At 48.3% G+C, this 20,416-nt stretch overlaps 1 protein-coding gene across 7 annotated transcripts in view; it reads left to right on the forward strand.

The window, feature by feature from the left end:
* MEGF11 (multiple EGF like domains 11) overlaps positions 1-20,416 on the forward strand; it is a 351,328-nt gene that overhangs the window by 265,308 nt on the left and 65,604 nt on the right. For all 7 annotated transcript variants that reach the window (XR_009605913.3, XM_060618215.3, XM_060618217.3 and 4 more), the window contains exons 6-8: positions 11,080-11,326; positions 12,625-12,745; positions 18,458-18,594. Coding sequence is in view for 6 of the 7 variants with exons in the window: in XM_060618215.3 (XP_060474198.1) it covers positions 11,080-11,326; positions 12,625-12,745; positions 18,458-18,594 (505 nt within the window). In the remaining variant the exon portion in view is untranslated. The remainder of the gene's footprint in view (positions 1-11,079; positions 11,327-12,624; positions 12,746-18,457; positions 18,595-20,416) is intronic.

The following is a 20,416-nucleotide window of genomic DNA, read 5'->3' on the forward strand; positions in this document are numbered from 1 at the left end:
GATTTTCCTCAGAGCTTTGAAAACCAGATGAGGGGCGGGCCATGCTAGGGAGGGTGCAGGGCCAAAGCGGTGGTCCCCCAGCAGGTCTGTGGTGCCTTTGCCGGCTGCCTTTGAAAGCTCCTCCAAAGAGGTAATTCCTTTGTGCACAGACATGACTTATGAGGCTTTCTAGGCAAATTGTGGAGATAAATGGTCTTTGGGGCTGGGAAGCTTCAAAGGCAGTGATGCAGACAGATCAGAGGGAGCCAGGCAGCTAGGAGCTGGGCCTCATTAAAAGCCTGTGGAGGTGGAGCAGGGGGTAGGTTTTAAGCAGAGCTGAGGACAGACCAGCTCTGAGCTGCCCCTGGATCCATTTGGGGGCAGCCCCCAGCTTACCTCTCACCCTGGGTCTCGCTGACCCCATCGCGGAAATGGACGAGCCAGAAGTGCTGAAGTCACAGAGGTACATTTATCCCAGAGGGCGGGGAGGCAGGGCGGTGCGTGCATTCCAACTTGGGCTTTGGAAGAGAAGCGACTGGCATTGCCAGGACCCCATGGAGTCCACACCAGCCTCTCTGCTAAGCACGGCCTAGAGAGCTCACGTGGATCCTGAGTCTCCCCCTTTCCCACCTGTCCCCAGTGACCTGGACAGCTCCCTGCCTCTCGGGTCTGAAGACCCGCTCTGTACAAGGCGGGCACAGGTGTAAAGGAACTCCAATGTCCCAGCTGTACCGTGCCTCACATCAGATATTCTGGGGCCTTGAACTCAAGGCATTATTGTTAAATGTCCCCTTTCAAGAAATGGGGCAGGAGGTCACTCTGGCTGTGAGGTCGTGTGCTAGTCACCTAACCACGCCTAACCTTCATTCCATCCTCTGTAAAATGGGGATAATTATAGCTACCCTGAGGAGTTGTGGCTCGAAATGAACAAATTAGGCACTACAAACTACCTAATGCCTAGTTTTCTTTCTCATCACCCTGTCCACGTAATATGGTGGCATTCTGTATCCATAGCAGTCCCAGCGAAGCTGGTAAATTTGACTTTTATACCTTCCCATCTCCCCTCTCCAAAAGCAGATACACATACATGCACACACACACACACACCCTTCCCAATCTGGCTCCTGGGTTTTCTAATTGCCTTCCAGATATTAACAGATAACTGGGATATTAATGTCTAATAATGTGTTGTGACTGACACACACTCCTACACAAACAAGGATGACGAGCATTCTTCTAGGGGATCCCTGCAGACCCTGAAGAGTGCAGTCCTAACGGTGGGATGCCAGGCAGACTTGGTGACATCTTGGAGTAAGGACCCAGTCCTGGCTTCCAGATGCATCTATCCACAGAGAGATTCAGGGCCCTGGCAGAATGGAGTTATTGAGTCTCTCGACTCCCTCCTGGTGTTCTGATGGCATGATGATATCTGGTCGAAATGTGCTTGGTTGCCCAGAACTGTCGTCGAGGCTGTGGTGTTGCAGATGAGGAAGGTAAATGGGCTGAAGTGACAGCCTTTGCTCGGGGCATTTTAATGTACCTTCTGGCTTCGTTCCCTCCTCCTGCCCGGCTACCTCAATGCCCTTCTGGGTCTCCTGACCCCCGCCCTGACAGTGGGGCACCTTGCCCAGTTGTAGCTCCCCCAGCACAGCTCGCCCAGCATCTGCTAGTAACCCCATATTCCAATGGGTCCATGTTTCCTATTTGCTTGTCTGCTTCTCCAACTAACTATGGGCTTCTGGAACATAGTAGGTGCTCAATAATTGTTTGACAAGCAATAAATGAGCCCAACTCCTCTCCCAAAAGCTAGTATGCTGGGATGGTGAGAGCCCTAGATCGATATGGCCACAACTGGTTTCCAATCTAGCTCTTCATTGCATCAGCTGTGTGGGCACAGACAAGGCGCTCAGTCTCTCTGGTCCAGAGTTCCCTGACTGATAAAATGTGTTTAGAGATGACCTCTAAAGCCTAGTAGTAAGACAAGCAGACTCAGACTCTCAACTCTGCCTTTTGCAGCCAGGGGTGATTTTGTCCTCCAGGGAACATTTGTCAATATGTGGAGACATTTTTGGTTGTCGCAATCGTGGAGGAGGGTCTGCTACTGGCATCCAGTGGGGAGAGGCCAGGGGTGCTGCTCAGCATCCTACAATGCACAGGACAGCCCCCACAGCAAAGAATTTTCTGGCTCAACATATCAATTGCGCCAAAGTTGATAAACCCCGGTTTAGTTATTTAATGTCTCGGAACCTCAGTTTTCTCAGTTGAGAAATGGGGTAATGATTCCACCTCACATGGTTTGCCTCCATCTTCTTTGGAACAAGGCAAGGAATAAATAAATGGCACTCAGTTAGAAGAGGAATCAGTGGAGTAACACAGGTGGGAAACCCAGCTGACCCATAGTAGGTGTGCAGGGTGAGGGGGTTTTCCTGCATGTGTGTGTTTATCCGTCCGCTCCTGTGCCCCAGGAAACAAGCGTGATGTGGAGGTCCACTCTGCATCCCAGGCAGCCACTGTGAGTCCCGCCTCCCTTCAGAGGCTTAAGGGAGATACAGATAATGTGGTTAAATAACAGAGTAAGTAACAAGTGTAATAAATAGATCACTAAGAGCTAATGATACATCATTATAATCCTGTGCTGTCAGCATCTTCTGGCTTAGGGACTGTGTCAGGAGATTTGGGTTTTAATCTATGGCACCTTGGTCTATTAATATTTAATTCCAACAATCTAAGTAGTGGAAAGATAGGGAGCTGAGCGATGGCTCAGCTCAGAGCCTGGGTAACCACCTCGAATTTTTCTTGTCTACACAAGGACAAACACACCTCTCACCCCGGTCCCCTCTGGCCTCTTTCTCAAGTGGGGACATTTAGCAATGGAGCGTAGAACCACACAAAATCGAGGCTGGAAGAGACCCCAGAATTTACCCGCTGGTGTCTTTTAATGAGAGCATCACTGGCATTGGAGAGCATAGTTCTTCATTGTGCGGAACTGTCCCTGTCCCTGATCATCTGTGACAACCTAATTCCTCCCTCCCCCCTCCCATTTCCAGATGCCCTCTTGGGGAGGGTGACCTACTCCAAGCAAAAACCACTGATCCAAATATGTCATTCTACAGATGAGAAAACACAGGCCCAGAGAGGGGAGGGGGCTGCCCAAGATTGCACAGCGCTGGCTGTGACTCAGCCTCGGTGGGCCCCCAAAATTGCAGCTCGGGCCCGAAAAGCGTGGAGGCGCTCAGCCTCCGAGAATTTGCCTGTGCTTTTATTAGGGCAAGTCAGTTGACAAATGGCCTCGCTCACTGGGAAGTCACTTTATTTATCAGCTGGAATGGTTTGGGGCTGCTCCAGCCCCATCTCTGCCTGTGTGCCCGCTGCTTTGTAAACTCAGGAGCAATTCCATGTGTCAGCTCTCCCTACATCTTCTTGGGGTGGGCGGGGGCCTGGGGACCACCGGGGAGGTGCTCTGACTCTATCAAGCCTTCCCATTGCTAAATGGTGGGGGGTGTGGAGAGGCCTCGGCCCAGGCTCTCGTACAGGCCAGGGCAACTCAGGGTCAGTGGATCCCAGGTTTGTTTCTAACGCTTGACCTTCACTTCAGTGGCCAGTCTTCCTCCGTGCTGAGTCTCAGGATTCCCATCTGTGGAATGGGAAGAACCAAGCATCTGCTCCACTCCACCTCAGAGCCAGCATCCTCCTGCCCATCTCTGAGAGGACCAGTGAGCACACAGGTCACCGGAAGGATGATAGTCCTTGCCAGCTGTGCTTTTAAAAGGATCTATGCTTGACCCCACCACCCCAGAATAATTCAAATGTCCAGGGGTGAAGCCCGGGCATGAGTGTCTTTTTTAAAACCTCCTGGGGTAATGCTAACGTGCAGCCAGGCTGAGAACCACTGGCTGAGGAAGCAAATCCTCAAAAGCAGCTGAGAGAGGGCTCTTCGGTCGCTGGAAAAGCCTTGTCAGCTGGCTGACGGTTCTTCCTGTGCCCAGCTCTGGGCTGGACACGGGGGGAGACTGCGCGCCTGTGGGGGATGGGGTGGCTCAGGCAAGGGCACCCGCCCCCCAGCTCCCCCTGCAGCAATGCATGGACTCTCTAGGCTAAGGGAAGAGATTGGACACAAGGCACGTAAACCTGCTTGTATATGGCAGTGGTGACAAAAAACAATGGTCAGCCAAGTTATTGTTCCTAAGAGAGAAAGTCAAGGAAGGCATAAAAACATAGCTGTGCCTTTAATAAATGACCTTCAGGGACTCAAAAAGATGTTTGACACCAATGTTTATGACAGCATTTATTACCACAGCCAAAAAGTGGAAACAACCCAAGTGTCCATCAACAGATAAACAAAATGAGGCCTGTTTACACAATAAAATACTGTTGAGCCTTAAAAAGGGAAATTCAGGGCGCCTGGGTGGCTCAGTCGGTTAAGCGTCCGACTTTTGGTTTGGCTCAGGTCATGATCTCATACTTGTAAGGTTGAGCCCTGCATCAGGCTCAGCGCAGAGCGTGGAGCCTGCTTGGGATTCTCTCACTCACTCTCTCTCTCTGCCCCTCCCCCTCTCACACACACATGCGTGTGCACACTCTCTCAAAGTAAAAAAAAATTAAAATGATTGAAATGGCACAAGGTATGTTATGTGTATTTTACACAATATAAAAAGTTCTAAATCAATAATCTTAACAGAATTATGAGAAGTAGGGCCAACCCTGGGAAACCCGGGACCTACAACCACCATTCACATGTACGCCAACCCTTGAATGAAGTGCATGTGAAAAATGAGCCTCTGCTTTCTCATCTCCTTGTGAATTATCCAAGGTGGCTGTTTTAGCCCAGGCTGGCTGCCAGTGTCCTGTGTCCCCTCTTCCATCAACACCGGACCACAGTCAGCAGGACAGCAGTGGTTAGGAGCTCAAATGCCCAGTCACTCCCCAGCTGTGTGACTTTGGACAAGTTACATAACCTCTCTGGGCCTCAGTTTCCTGATCTACAAAATGGAGGCGCACCCCTTGCAGGTGGGTGGTTGTAAGAATTAAATGAGCCAGGAACACATTAGCCCTGGACCCCGAAGTAGGGAGATGTACTGGCTGGGAAAGGGGGGTGAGTGGGCCAGCCTAAGGGAACAGAACAAGCCAGGCCATATGCTAGCTGCCCGGAGAAGATACATCCACTTGAAACATCAGCCAAAGCCAAAAAATAATTAGAAAGGAATGTCTGTGACAGGGAGAAAAAAAAAAAAAAAAGCATGAGGGGGTGACATTCCAAGGCCAAATTGGAAAGAGTTTGTATCTGCAAAAGAATGCAAAATCCTGTTGTAATTTTAATGACTGTAGTTTTTATTCACCTTCAACAGGAAAGATAATTGACTCACTGCAGCTCTGCCTCATTTCTCTGTCATTGCTGGGGAATGAGGTGTTTTTAAGTGGATTTTCTAGATAACTGAAGCTTATCCCTGTGAACCCTAACATTTTTTTTCATTTAATCACTCTGAGGGGAAATTTATATGGAATGGATTACACACTTCCCTGCTCCCTTAATCAGAATATTCTAAATTGAATGTAACCTCTTCCTGTCAACTTGGACTTACAGGGCTATTTGCCCCTAGATTAACGGCTCCATTAATATGGCAAATGCTTTGCTTTTTTAGTCTACAGATGTTTACTGTTTGTTTCCATGGTTTCCTACTGTGATATGAAGCTCTTTCTATGTATTTTTAGGAACTCCATAAAACACACAGACACAAATTTGCACATGTGTGTATACACATGCACGCTGAGAACCCAGATTGTCAGACCTAATGGAACTGTGTTTGCCTGTGCTTCTCTGACACCCTTAATAGGGCATTTTACGGCACACCATATAGGCTGCTCCGGCATCTCTGTCCCCACTAGATTGTATGTTCCAAGAGGGCAGGACACTTTCTGGTATTACTTGGCTCTTGGCCAATGTTTGTGGAACAGACAAGTGAAAGAATGAAAGCACCTAAGTGTTAGGGCATCAGTTAGTGGTGAGTGGCTTTGAATGCCTTCCTGGATGTCTCTTGGACACCTCAAATTCATTGGCCCATCATTCTCTTTCCCCCCACATGTGCTATTCACCCTTGTGTTGCCCATAAAGAATTAGGGTGATTGGCACCAATATCCACCCGGCAGCCGAAGCCAGAGCCGGGTCGACATCCTTCCTCCCTCGTCTTCCTTCTCCAGCACTCTGTCAATCAGCAAGTCCTTGTGGCTTGTACCTCATCAATACAGCTGGAGTCTGTCCCCTTCCCTCCATCCCCAGTGCTACTACCTTAGTCAAGGCCACCACCATCTCTTTCCTACTATAACAGCCAGTCCCCCTGACCCCACTCTTGCTCCGTTTTTCCTGCCCACATATCTATTCTTACCAGAGCAGTCTTTCTACGGCCATACCTAATCATGTCTGTCCCCTACTTGGAACACATCTAGAGTTTCCCGGCTGCCCTTGTGGGAAGTCAACACCCCTGAACATGGCTCACAAAGCCCTTGGACCTGGGATCCTGCCCAGGAATCTTCCCCACCTATACCTTGCTCTCCCTTAAAGTCTATACTCCAGACACACATACCTTTTAAAATGTTCTCTCATGTCATGCTTTTTCCCAGCTCCAAGTTTTTACGTACATTATTTCCTCTGCTTGGAACCATTCCCCACGCTCACCCCTCCTTCAGGTCTCTTCTTTGAGGATATAGTCCCTAACCCCTTAGTCTGGATTCAAACCCACCCGCGCCCTTCTATATTGTCCTGAACGACCCTTGCTGTGGCACTTCTGTGAGATACTTTAAATGCCGCCTTAGCATCTCCGTCCCCACTAGACTGTATGCTCTCCAGTTTGGGGTTTGGGTTGTGCCAGAGAGAATGGAGGTCACCTCTGATAAGCAAAGCATAACTACGCCCTGGGATGCACCAAGGACAAACTGGCTTTGGACTCTAGCAGTTTCCTTCAGAGTCAAGGTCCGAGGGCAGTGACTATGACCGTAACAACGAAGGGAATCCCTTGTTCTAGATCCTGGGGCTGTTCCCAGTGATGAGCAGAGAGGAAGTGGCTGGTTTACATGGCATCTCTACCCTTGTGTTCTGCAGCTGCCCCCTTATGCCCAGTGGCACCCCTGAGTTTCTGTCCACAGAAGCATCCTTCAGAAAGTGTCCCATTTACCAGCAGTGGAGGTTGCTGGAGCCAGACCTGAGCCTGCCCTTGACTAGAACCTTGGGCAATCACTTAACCTCACTGACCCTTTAGTTTCCCCATCTGTAAAATGAAGAGTAATAAAGCCTAACTTACAGGGTTTTAAATGTCACAAGTGAGCATTTAAAACGTGGTTGTCGTTATTATTACAATGGAGTCACGTCATACGTACGTTAAATTTATGGGAATTCAACTACGTGTGCTTGGCAACAAAAAGAGATTGAGAAATGGTATAGCAGTTAATTCGGCTAGTCTTTCCACTCGTTGATATATGTCCCAGAGAGAGGGTGACGTGGGAGAAGCTGACTGCTGGATACTCGGTTATTCTCTGTCTTGTGAGCCTCTTCCATTGTGGGTGGAGTTTGTAACTATATCTGGACTTGATTTTTTTTTTTTTTTTTTTTGTATTAAGAAATTAGTTTCAGAGGTGCCTGGATGGCTGTCGGTTAAGCGTCTGACTCCGGCTCAGGTCATGATCTCACAGTCTGTGAGTTCGAGCCCCACATCAGGCTCTGTGCTGACAGCTCGGAGCCTGGAGCCTGCTTCGGATTCTGCGTCTCCCTCTCTCTGTCCTTCCCCTCTCGAGCTCTGTCTCTCACTCTCTCAAAAAAAAATAAATAAACATTAAAAAAATTAAAAAAAAATATTTCAGGTATATAACATAATGATTCCACATTTGTATATATTGTGAAATGATCACCACAGGTCAACATATGTCACCATACATAGTTACGTTTTTTTTCTTGCCATGGGAACCTTTAAGATCTACTCTTACTAACTTTCACGTATTATTAACTATGCAATGGTATTAACTCTAGTCACCATGCTGGACATTACATCCCCATGACTTATTTATTTGGTAACTAGAACTTTGTACCTTTTGGCCACCTTCACCCATTTTCCCCACCTCCTACACCCCACCTCTGGTAACCACCAAATCGTTCTTTGCATCTATGAGTCCAGTTCTTGTCTGTTTCTTCATTTTTTTAGATTCCACATAAATCATATGGTGTTTGTCTCTGTTTGACTTATTTCATAAGTCTCTGTTTGACTTATTAGCATAATGCCCTCAAGGTCCATCCATGTTGTTACAAATTACAGGATTTCCTTCTTTTTTGTGGCAGCATAACATTCCATTGTCTAAATATACCACATCTTCTTTATCCATTTATCTATTAATGGACACTTAAGTTGCTTGCATGTCTTGGCTGTCATAGATAATGCTGCAGTGAACACAAGGGTGCGTATATCTTTTCAAGTTTGTATTTTCATTTCCTTTGGATAAATACCCAGAACTGGAATTGCTGGACCATAGGATAGTTCTATTTTTAATTTGGGAGTGGGGGGACCTCCATACTGTTTTCTGCAATGGTTGCACCAGTTTGTATTCCCACCAACAGTGCCCGAGGGTTCCCTTCTTTCCACATCTTTGCCAACACTTGTTATTTCTTGTCTTTTGATGCTAGCTGTTCTAACAGGTGTGAGGTGATATCTCATTGTGGTTCTGATTTGCATTTCCCTGATGATTAGTGATGTGTAGCACCTTTTCATGTACCTGTTGGCCCTCTGTATGTCTTCTTTGTAAAAATGACTGTTCAGATCCTCTGCCCATTTTTTAATCGGATCGTTTGGGTTTTTTGTTTCGTTTTTTGTTTTTGTTTTTGTTTTTTTACTATTGAGTTGTATGAGTTCTTTATAGACTTTGCATATTAACCCCTTGTCAGTTACATGATTTGCACATGTTTTCTCCCATTCAGTAAGTTGCCTTTCATTTTGCTGATGGTTTCCTTTCTTATGCAGAAGCTTTTTAGTTTAATGTAGTCCCACTTGTTTATATTTGGTTTTGTTGCCTTTGCTTTTCATGTCAAATCCAGAAAATTATCACCTGCGTCAAGGAGATTACCACCTATGTTTTCTTCTAGGAGTTTCATAGTTTTAGGTCTTACATTTCAATCTTTAATCCATTTTGAGTTAATGTTTGTGTATGATGTAAGAGACTGTCCTTTTCCCATTGTATATTCTTGGCTCCTTGGTCATAAATTAACTGACCATATATTCCTTGGTTTATTTCTGGCCTCTTTGTTCTGTTCCATTGATCCATTGTTTTTATGCCCGTATCATACTGTTTTGATTACTATAGCTTTGTAATATAGTTTGGAATCCGGAAGCATGATGCCTCCAGCTTTGTTCTTTGTCAAGATCATTTTGGCTGTTGGACTTGATTTTGCCTCACCGTAGTACCAGGTAGAAAATGCAGGGTGGGGCTTACTCATAAGCTGGCAGCTCAGTTTGTATATGTGAATATTTGGGGCAGAGATGAAGAAGGAATAAAGCAAGACAGGGATTTGGGCCCAGGCTGGTTCCATCTGTTAAAGGATGATGGACAGGCTCCATGACATTGACCATTTGACCTTGATCAACAAGTGGGAGGTACATCCAGTGGAGTTTGTGGGGCTGATGGAGTGATTCCTCCATCAATGCCTTCGTCCCCAAAGATCCCATGTACTCACTGGCCTCGCTAGAACCTTCTGCTCTTGTGCATGCCCAACACTCGAGCGCCACTGCCTCTTTGTTCATACTGAGCCTGCCCCAGTGACACTTTCTCCAGTCACACTCACCTGCTGCCTTCCTTCTCTGAGTGTCTAAACCCTAGAATCACTGGAGCACAAAGATCATCTGATCGGCACCTTGTCTTCAGAAGGTAGGGTGTCCAGCCATTCCGGTTTGGCCAGGACTGAAGGATTTCTCAGAAGGTGGGATTTTAGTGCTGAAACCAGGACACTTGGTCACTCTGATAGGCAGACAAATGAGACTTTAGGAAGTCTTGCCCGATCTCCTTAGCTGGAAGTAGTCTTTTTCTCCATTGAACTTCTCGTAGAACATTATCTGTGCCTGTCTATGGCCATGCTTGAACCCCACATCCACCACACTCCAGGATTCAAGTGAATGAGCCTGTGGTTTGAGGACATCTTGGTATTGGGTGTCCTGTATGCACCAGGGGAAGGTCAGAGGGGGAGGTGGCAGCAGGCTGGGTGACCTACCTGGGGCTCTGCCATTCAGGTCCTTTCCACAGCTGTGAAAGTTTCTGCAAAGCTGGCTCAGATATCATCACTCTTTGAAACATTTAATTACATATAAAGATCTTGAAGGCTGTCTGGCTCCTCCCAGGGAAACATTTCTTTTTCCTGCTCCTTCTGAAGTTGGCTACTTGGAAAGTAAAGAAATTGAACTGAAGATAAAGCAACCCAGGGGCGGGGGGTGGGGGTGCAGGGTGGGTAGACATTGCTGAAAAGGAGAAGCCTCGGAGAGACAGATGGGAAGGGTGACAGGGAGATGGGAGGGGGGTGGGGGGGAGAGGGTGCAGGGAGCTAGAAGGCATTCTCACTGGAGAGTGAGGTACAAGAGGTGAGAAAACTAATGAGTTTCAGAAAGAGAGGGAAAGAGAGAGAGATGGGGTCTGGGCTGGGGAGGGACTGAGAAGGGGGAGTGAGTAGTGTCACAGAGAAGAGCGGTAGCAAACCAGAAGAGAAAGCCTGGCTGAGAGGAACAGAGACAACCAACCAAGAAGAATTTAGCAAAGGCAGAGGGAGGTGAATAGCTTATGGTTCCAGAATTTCAATACCCGGGAGGGGCTTCAGGGAAGCACTGGTTGGAATGGGATGGCCCAGACTGGGAGATACCTTGAAGAAATAATCTTCTTAGGGTGTATGATTAGTGGAGTGGCTTGGCGAAGAGCCCATGGAGGTTATGAGGTGCCAAAGCTTCCCCCCTAATGGCCCTTGCTGTCTCCTTATCCAGGGAAGAGCAACGCAGAGAGTGGCCTTTGGGGTATCGGTTCAGGCCCCCGTCCCAAGGACAGTCCCTCAGGGAATTCCCTCAGCCCTGACTGGCTCCTCTCTTGCAGGCTGTGACAGCGACCACTGGGGCCCCCATTGCAGCAATCGGTGCCAATGCCAGAATGGAGCCCTGTGCAACCCCATCACGGGCGCCTGCGTGTGTGCCGCCGGCTTCCGCGGCTGGCGCTGCGAGGAGCTCTGTGCGCCGGGCACCCACGGCAAGGGCTGCCAGCTGCAGTGCCAGTGCCGCCACGGAGCCAGCTGCGACCCCCGCACCGGCCAGTGCCTCTGCGCTCCGGGCTACACCGGAGTCTAGTGAGTACCGTCCCCAGGGCCCTAGGGGCGGGGCGGGGCGGGGCGGGGCTGGCTCCCTCCCCGCAGCTGCGCAGTCTGCCACTGGCCCCTAACCGAGGAGCAGGGTAGGGGGTACAGACAGAAGTTCAAGGTAGTCCTGGCTGGCAGATCTCCCGCGCTGTGACCCCAAGCCCTACAGAGGTTAAATGCCCAGGCCTCACCCACGGAGGTCCCCGGTCCCTCCATCCAGGCCCCAGGGTAACAGGTGCAAGCTGAGACCAAGTACATCAGGAGTTCATGAAACTCCTCCCGGGAGGCCCTTCCTGTCCGGGCCCCAGACCTCAGTTTGGCATTCTCCTCTGATCATAACCCAAACGCCCGCTGCTCACCTGGGTCCCGACCCTTCCAGGCCATTTGAGAAAGAGATGGGTTAGGGCCCTGGGCAGTAAGTACCATGAATAGATTCAGAGAATTTATTGTGCCTGTTCATATCCCCTGTCTTCTCCCCTCACACCCCAAACAGCCCCTCACTCCAGTTCTCTAGAGAGTCTGTACTGAGAGGGAACCTCCAAGACTGCTTAATTGAAACCCCCTCAGAGCAAGATTGAAGTTCTCCTCCCCACTCCCCACCCTGTTGAAGACTCAGTGGCCTCCCAACAGCCCTAGATCCTGAGAGGGTATCCAAGGACACTGGTCAGGGACACATCCTTGATTGAGGGTGTTTCCTGCCCCAAGGTCTGGCCAACTCCAGGGCCAGCTCCAGCTAGAGGCCAGGGCCATTTCCCTGAGGCCCAAGGCCAAGATCCTGTGCAAAGCCTCCCTCATACCTCAGCAGTGCACATGAACCCGTCATGACAGCTGAGAACTTTCCAGAGGCTAAAAGTGGGGCATGCCCCAGATACTTAGTCTCCCTGAATCTAGGTAGATTCTTAAAAGCCAGATCAATAACCACATCTCAGTGCCTTTACTCATGCTGTTCCTTCTGCCTGGCATGCCCTTCCTTCCCTTCTCCCAGTGAAACTAACTTCACCTTCAGGACCCACATAAAATGTCTTCCTCTCACGGAAGCCTTCCCCAAAAAACACTCTTCTTGACATTAAGCGCTTAAGTTACCCCATAGGCATGGGCCCAGTCACACAGCATTCCAGTTCATTATGTCTGAGCCCTGTTTCCCCCTTCTGGCAGAAAGCAGGACTGCATCTCAGCTAATACAGTTCACATTGGCTGTGGACTCTCGAATTCCTAGGGAGCCCTGGAGTACTGGGACACTGCCACTGACTGAATGCTGCCATGTCTGACACCTCTGCTTCCTCATGCAGCTGTGAGGAGCTGTGTCCGCCTGGAAGCCACGGGGCTTACTGTGAGCTGCGCTGCCCCTGCCAGAATGGGGGCACCTGCCACCACATCACTGGAGAGTGTGCCTGCCCCCCAGGCTGGACGGTAGGTGGGCCCACAGGACCTGGGTGGGCCTCTGTAAGAGGTGTGAGCGTCCCTCACCCACACACGTTGAGGGGCTGAATTCTTTTCCCACCCTGAAAACCCTCCCTCCTATCTGTGGTCACAGGCATCACTAGATAACCACCGGAGATCCCTTGGACACAACTTTGAATGACAGTCTACATCTAAGGGCTGTGTGAACTGATGGCAGGTTCCTTAACCTCTCTGAGCCTGTGGTCTCTCATGCTCAAAGGAGTTGAAATCTAGATAAGCTCTTTCCTTGGACATAGATAGGTACTCACCTGAGCTGCCGTGGGCTCTGGGCCCAATGTGGCAGAAAGGGTGTGGTGTGAGGGCAGGGGAACAGGTGGGAGGAGGAGGGGAGACGGAAGAGTAGAGATCACCTGAAGTTCTAGAACTTCAGATTCCCAGCCTGTACCCCGCTGTTCTGTGGGCCCAGAATCTGCATTTCAGTATGCGCTCCCGGTGATTCTGGTGCAGCCTCAACCAACCCAGCTCTTGTGTCTGGGAACCGCTATTATGGAAAGGAAAGGGTGGGAATTACAACCTCACAGGCCTCAGTTCAGGTCCTGCAACCAGTGTTGACCCTGAAAAAAGTGCTCAGTTACTCTGGTCTCTGTTTCCCCATCTGTAAGCAGAACCCATACAACAATAGTAAGCCCTGCCCTTCATAACAGCCCTGGTGGGCAAAAGGCTCAGATGAGGCAGTGCACATTCAAAGTGCCTTGCAGACTCTGTCCTTTATCATTGCTTGTTTTATATCCCTGGATCCTGCAGACAATCCACAAGCCTCTTTTTTTTTTTAGCTAACACACTCTGTCAGGGCTCCCCCCACCAATGACCCAAGCTTCTCAGGAGCACCGAGTCACTAAATCGGACTCTCCCAGGCTGTGCCCCCGCCTCTGACTCTCCAGTAACACACCCCATTTTGGGGGAAGCTCAGTGACACAGGGGGCCGCATCCCCCAGGGCCTGAAACTTCTTTGCAAAGCCAGAGAGGACAGGGGTACTGAGTAGGAGCAGGGTATTTCGGGAAGCTGTGAAGGCAGAGGTCATGGGGAGCAGGCTGGAGGGATGCTTGCAGGGCCCATTGACACGGGCACAGATTTGCCGGGATTTTTTAGAGCAGGAAAGGACCAGGGGATGATTTGGTCCAGCAGTGTCCAAACGTGGCTGCACGCCAGAGTTTCTGGGGCTGAGGGTGGGTCTTAAGAACAGATTTCCAGGCCCCACCAGAGACTTTCTGGGGCCTGGATCTCTATATTTAATAAGATCCCCAGATGATTCTGAAGCGCCAACCCTGTCCGCAGATCCATATTTGGAAATAATTGATCAAGACTGTAGGATTTCCTTCTGAGTTTCACAGAACCCTCGGGTTTCTTGGGGGTGAGGGTGGGTGGGGAGCCTAATAATTAGGGCTCTGGGTCCCACACACCCTCACTTCTCCATTTTAACCTACTTTCTATATTGAGGTTCTTGGTAAGATTTCATATAAAAACAGGGCCTCCCAGCTTTTAGAGGTCTGAACACCACTGGCCCATCAATCCCCTCCTTTCTCAGATGATGAAGCTGAGGCCCAGAGAGGTTGAGTGACCTGCCCATGGCTACACTGCTGGTTAAGAGGAAGGTGGGTTAGAATCTGGGTCTCCTGACTCTTGGACTCCTGAACCCCAGCCCTTGGTGTCTGTCTGACTGTCTCTTCTGAGGACAAAGGGGCTGCTGCTGCCTCTCTCATTTCTCACCTGCCCATTTCTCCCGCCCTGAACCAGTCTCTGGAAAGACCCTCTTATCTCCCACCTGCTTCCAGAATTCCACCACCCACAGGCTGGGTTTTCAGAGGCCTAGCAGCAGGCATTGAGGTTGGGTCAGGGTGAGGGAGGAGGAGAATGGGCCACAGGCCTCTCTAGAGACACTGATGGAAGCCAGTGGTCAAAGAAGGGGAAGGGAGGAAGTCTTGGAGGAATTTTTTTCTTTCCAACACAGTGAGAAGTTTGTTCTTCGAGACGACAGGAAACTGTCAATAGACACCTATGGATTTGGGGACTTTATATTTTTAATTTTTTGGTAGACAATTGCGTTTCTATTTTTTACACAGCATTTAACTTGCAGATTTGTATGAATTATTAATACCCCTCGTGCATGCAGAGTCACAGTGTAAGGATGCTGCAGCTCAGTCCTGAGGCCCCTCCCAGGGACGGCTAGGGCTGGGAAGAGGGTGCTGGGCCGAAGGGTCCTGCCTTTATCATCCTCCAAGCCCTCACTTTCTTGTTGGCCCCCAGCGGCTTCCACTACACTCACAGATCTAAAGAGTACAATCCAGAGCTTGATTTTCCCAGGCAATTTCAGAAGGTAGCACTCTGTACACGAAGCTTCTCTGTGGGCCTCCTTGTGGAGTCCTGGTCATGTCATAGAAGCTTCTGGGGTATAGTGAGAAAGGCAAGCCTCTATGGGGAACCCCTATCACCCCTAGGAGGAAAAGAGCCCCTTCCTCTGTGGCTTTTCCCTGCCCCTCTCCTCACATACACACTCATCTCACTGTCCCCTCAGCTGCTGCCTCTGCCTTCTCCATTTCCCCTTCCACTCCCCCCACACCAGTCCCTCACCTTCTGACAGGTGGGGAAGAGAAATCTGAGCTAAAAAGCCTCCCACCTAATTCATTACAATAAATTGGATGATATTGAAAAACGACTTGGGTCTGGCAGCATTTTCCTGAGTAAACCAGCTTCCTCTGGGCCCGCAGTTATTGGTGCTTAATAACTGTGTATTGAACTTATTGATGAATTAATTGTGGGAGAATCCTTGGTCTCCATAAGAGAAATGAAAGGGAGAGGCTGAAAGGGAAGCTTGTTCAGATTTCTCTTTTATAAAGACCTAAGATTCACAGATATAATTGTTTAAAGTTATCTAATCTTGGGGCCCCTGGGTGGTTCAGTCGGTTGGGCGTCCAACTTCCACTCAGGTCATGATCTCACAGTTCACAAATTCAAGCCCCACATCAGGCTCTGTGCTGACAGCTCAGAGCCTGGAGCCTGCTTCAGATTCTGTGTCTTCCTCTCTCTCTCTGCTCCTCCCCTGCTCATTCTCTCTCTCGCTCTTGCTCTCTCAGAAATAAACATTTAAAAAAATTTTTTTAAGTTATCTAATCTCACAAGGCTAGTACTGAAGGGAGGGGAAAGTAGTCCCCTGACTCACTCACAAATCCTACTCCTGAAAGGCAAGTGCATTCACCTCTTTTAGGTGTTTCTTCTGGCATTTCCCTCCTCATTTCTGCATCACATGCTTCACTGCCATTTCATTGCCATTTCTGTTGACTTCCTACCATAGGATAAGATTCAGATCTGTCTTACACACACACACACACACACACACACACACACACACACACACATCACATGCAACCCTTCCCCAACCCTCTCAGTGCAACTTTATTATAATTTTTGGTTGAATCATTTTGATGACATTGATGACTTCATAATTTGATGACATAATGAATTCAAAATCAGTGTTTATGTTAATATGCTCACCTATGTATTGTTACTAATTTATCCCTAAAACTCTCTGGCAGAACTCAAAAAGGCCTCTCAGTAAGTTCAGACCCATTAGAAATCTCTCAATTTGGGTTTTGTTCCAGTTATTTTCTTGGAGGCCACACCCCCCAGAGCTTTGTGTACTTCAGTTCCTGCTGCCCTGGTGTCATTCTCGGACTTCCTTTCACTGCCACCCTGTGATTCCCTCCACCTCTCTCTTCTGTTGAAGTCCCCATTTCTTTCTTTTTATCATATAATTCTTTTTAATGAAAAAAAAGTCCTTCAGTAGCTTTCTAGAAGAGAAGCTTAGGAAGTTAGTTTTTTGAGGCTACGCCCCACCTGAGTGTTAGTTTAGCTGGGTATAGAATTCTAGGTTGGAAATTATTTTCCTCTGAATTTCTGAGGCATTATCATCTACCATTATCATCTAGCTTCTAGTTAAGAAATCCAATACATTTTGATTCCTGTTCTTTTGTATGTGACTTTCTAAAAACTTTGAGGATAATTTCTTTATCCATGGAAGTATAAAAATTTATAATTATAAGCCTTAATGTGGGTCTTTTTCATTTTTCATGCTGGAAACTCTCTAGACCTTTTCAATTCAGAGATCAGTGCTTTCCATTATTCCATTCTGGGAAATTTTTCTTGTATTATATTTCCCATTTAATTTAGGCACCTCCATTTTCTCTGTTCCACTGTCTGAAATCCTCTGTTAATTAGATGTCAGACCTCCTGGACTGATCCTCTAATTTTATTATATTTTGCCTACAGTTTCCTCCTTCAGTGCCTCCCCCACCCCCGCACTTCTCCCTCTCTCTTGTCCTACTTTGTGGGAAATTTATGCATTTTCCAGCTCTTCTACTAAAAATTTTTAAATTTCTGCCATCTTATTTTTAAATTTCAAGAAATCTTTACTTTTCTCTGGGATATTTCCTTTTATACCACTCTGCTCTTTCATAGATAAAAATAATTTCAAATAACTACCTACGGATACTCATTTTAATTATAACGGAGGTTTGTAATTCTCTTTTTAAAAGTTGTCTTTGCTCCCTGCATACTTCCTATTTCCTCTGTGTTCCTTTTGTGTATTTTCTGCTTAGGTCTTCATCTGTTATTTCATTTGAAATATCTGGTGATCCTCCAGTACCTGTTCAGGTTTTCTGGTAAGCCTCAGAAAAGCTGTTAGGAAGCTTAAAGGTAGGGGGAGTTTCCAGGCTTGTTGACTGATGGGACCCTCAAATATCAATATCTGCAGGTTTTTGCTTTTGAGCTTACCTGCATCCCTAGCAGGAATGGTAATCAGCAGTCTAGTTGCTGAGCAGGCAGAGTGCACAGGATCCCTGTTTCTCATGGCACCTCCCTCAGTTGTGCTTGGTGTCCCTCTGTCCAAGCCTACGTGGGTCAGACTCTTCAAAAGTCAACTTCCAGGCTTCTGCCAGACTGGGGAAGTCACCTGGCTGTTTGAAGTGGGGGCAGAGGTCTGGGGTCTAATTCTATCTATTATAAACTTTTGAATAGCCCTCCTGTTCCTGCACACCTGCCCTTGGACCTTCAGATGTTCTTGGTGTCTTTGATTCCTGAGCTTTACTGAGGTTACCATCTTCCAGCATATCTTGGAAGACGTTTGTGTCCTGCATGGTCTCCACTTCCATTGCTTTTGTCTTTGCAGGCTCATACCTTTGCCCCTTTGCTTTCATGTTAGCAGGGTTGGGGAAAGAAATAGAAATAAAGTGTGTGTTTCCAGACCACTATGTTTAATTAGAGTGTCTGTTTTTCCTCAGCACTTTATTGTCTGCCAGTGTCACAGTGCTTAGCACATTGAACTTTAGTTATCTGCTTTGTTGCCTCTCTCCCCAGTAGATTGGGAGGACACAAATCGAGTCTCCCTCATACTTGTGTATCCACAATATCTAACACAGAGCCTGGTATACAACAGGCACTTAATAAATGTGTGCTGAATAATTGGATGAGCAAATTGGCCTCAGTCTCCCTGTCTCTAAATTGGGGCTTTGGAAGCCACCATGTCCAGCTTCTTATGCTTTATGACTGGGAAGAAAGTCCCACTGAGGAAATGGGGTGGTCCCTGGACTACGGCCACTGTGCCACTTCTAGGAGAGAGTGGCCTCAGGATTGCACTACCTATGTGTGTCTTCCCTCCTCTGTTTCAGGGAGCAGTGTGTGCCCAGCCCTGCCCACCAGGGACATTCGGCCAGAACTGCAGCCAGGACTGTCCTTGCCACCATGGAGGGCAGTGTGATCATGTGACTGGACGGTGCCACTGCACAGCTGGCTACATGGGGGACAGGTAAGAGGGGGGTTAGCTATTGTCCTTGCTGTTCATATTGCTCATTTTCCCAGCAGCCTTGCAGAGAGCGGCTGGGGTTCACCAGCCCACAGCATCCCTCTGTGAGCCTTCCTGCTCCTTTCTCAGAAAGCATTCTGAGTCCTCCTGCCGGGAAGACTCATCAACTCATCCTTCCTGGCCCTTGGCCCGCTACACACACCGCCCCGCCCCCAGCCCGGTGACCCAAGCCCTAAAGTTGCACTGACTCACCCAGAGAAGGAAGTGAGCACCTACTAGCCACTCTCTGCTTTCTGCCTTACTGCAGGGAGACAATGGCACCAGTAATCCAAGGAAGCTGGGGGTGCAAACTAGTTAGTACATTTTGCATAATTTCTTCTAGAACTAAATTTCTGTGCCTAATTTGAGTTCTGCCAAAAGGGTACGGGCATAAGTTTGCATTCTCTGAAGGCTAGAGGCCTGAGAGCAGACTGAACAAGGGCACAGGGTCCAGGAATCACTCCAGCCCTGCAGAGCAGATAGCTCACAAAACACATAACTGAGGAATTACTGTATAAGCACATTTGCCATGGTAGGAAGAAGGATGCCATGATGATGGGTGGGCTTGGTGCTATGGAAGTGAGAGAAGCCACAGTCAGTGTGTTGGATGGTGAGTGAATTCAGAGCTGGAAGAGGACGTTTGCCCACAGGACCCGGGCCAAGTCTCAACTACATGTGTCTCTTCGAGCAGAGAGAGGGGTGGTAGAAAGGAGGCTCTCAAACGCTTTTCCTGCTTCTGTGGGATCTGCGTCTTATCTCTGACCTTGGGTTTTGTTACTCTGCCCAGACAAGGTGAGGCAAGAGGAACGTTTGTTCACCATCCCTCTGCTTCTCCTGCCCAGATAACATCAGCAAGCAGGGATCGAGGCTGAGTCAACTAATTGGTCTTTCTGGTTGTGACAATATAATTGGGCCCCTCCAACTGTGACTGGAGTCAGCCTCAAATTCTTGGCGATGTCCAGAAAAGCGATTTTCCATTTTTTGCTTTACATTTATGTGCTTCTAGCCCAAAGTCTTTTGAGCCAGATCTAATCTCTTTGTGAGCCAGTATCCATCCCTTTGATCTTCCCAGCCTTAGCACATGGGGTGCAGTATCTGGAAATCCTCTCTGACTTCTGTCAAAGATGGGGGTCTCTGGGGGAAGGTGTAGAGGGGACGGACTGAAGCACCGAGCCCAACTTCACATCCTCACCCTCTCCCCCAATAAGGAAATGCTCAGGATGAGCTACGAGGGTCAGGAGCTAGAAGACCCCAGAACCAGAACAGGACCCTTTGTTGCAGTCCACCTGCACATGAGAGGTAACAACAGCTCACTTGTTGTTGGAGACAAGCAGGCCCAGACTTCCAGCTGGCTGGACGCAACACCAGTAGACCTTACATCACTGACTCTCTCGATTTTCCAAGATGTGCCCAACAGAAAAGTAATTCTAATCCCTCTTCTTGTTGGGGCAGCCCTCAATCCTGGGCCAGAGAGAAATCCCAAATCCTTGGGGTCTCCTGAGCAAGCTTCACCAATCAACTATAGAGAGTTCAGTGGGAGGGCCAGTAGCATTTGGGTTTCCCACCTAAACGGGCCACCTAGTGTTTAATATTTTGTAAAATTGCTTCCATTAATTTTGTAGGTGACAGCTGCATTAACCCTCCCCAAATCATTGCAAGCATATTAAAGTTGAGTGGGTGTAATAATGCAGGCCTCCCCGGATAGGCAGAATCCAGTGCAAATTAAACATGAAACGTAACGAGGGCTTTGCAGCTCATTTTGTAATTTAATTGAGCAATGGATCTG

This window comes from Panthera onca, chromosome B3 (assembly GCF_046562875.1).
Source record: "Panthera onca isolate mPanOnc1 chromosome B3, mPanOnc1 haplotype 2, whole genome shotgun sequence".
NCBI lineage: Eukaryota > Metazoa > Chordata > Mammalia > Carnivora > Felidae > Panthera > Panthera onca.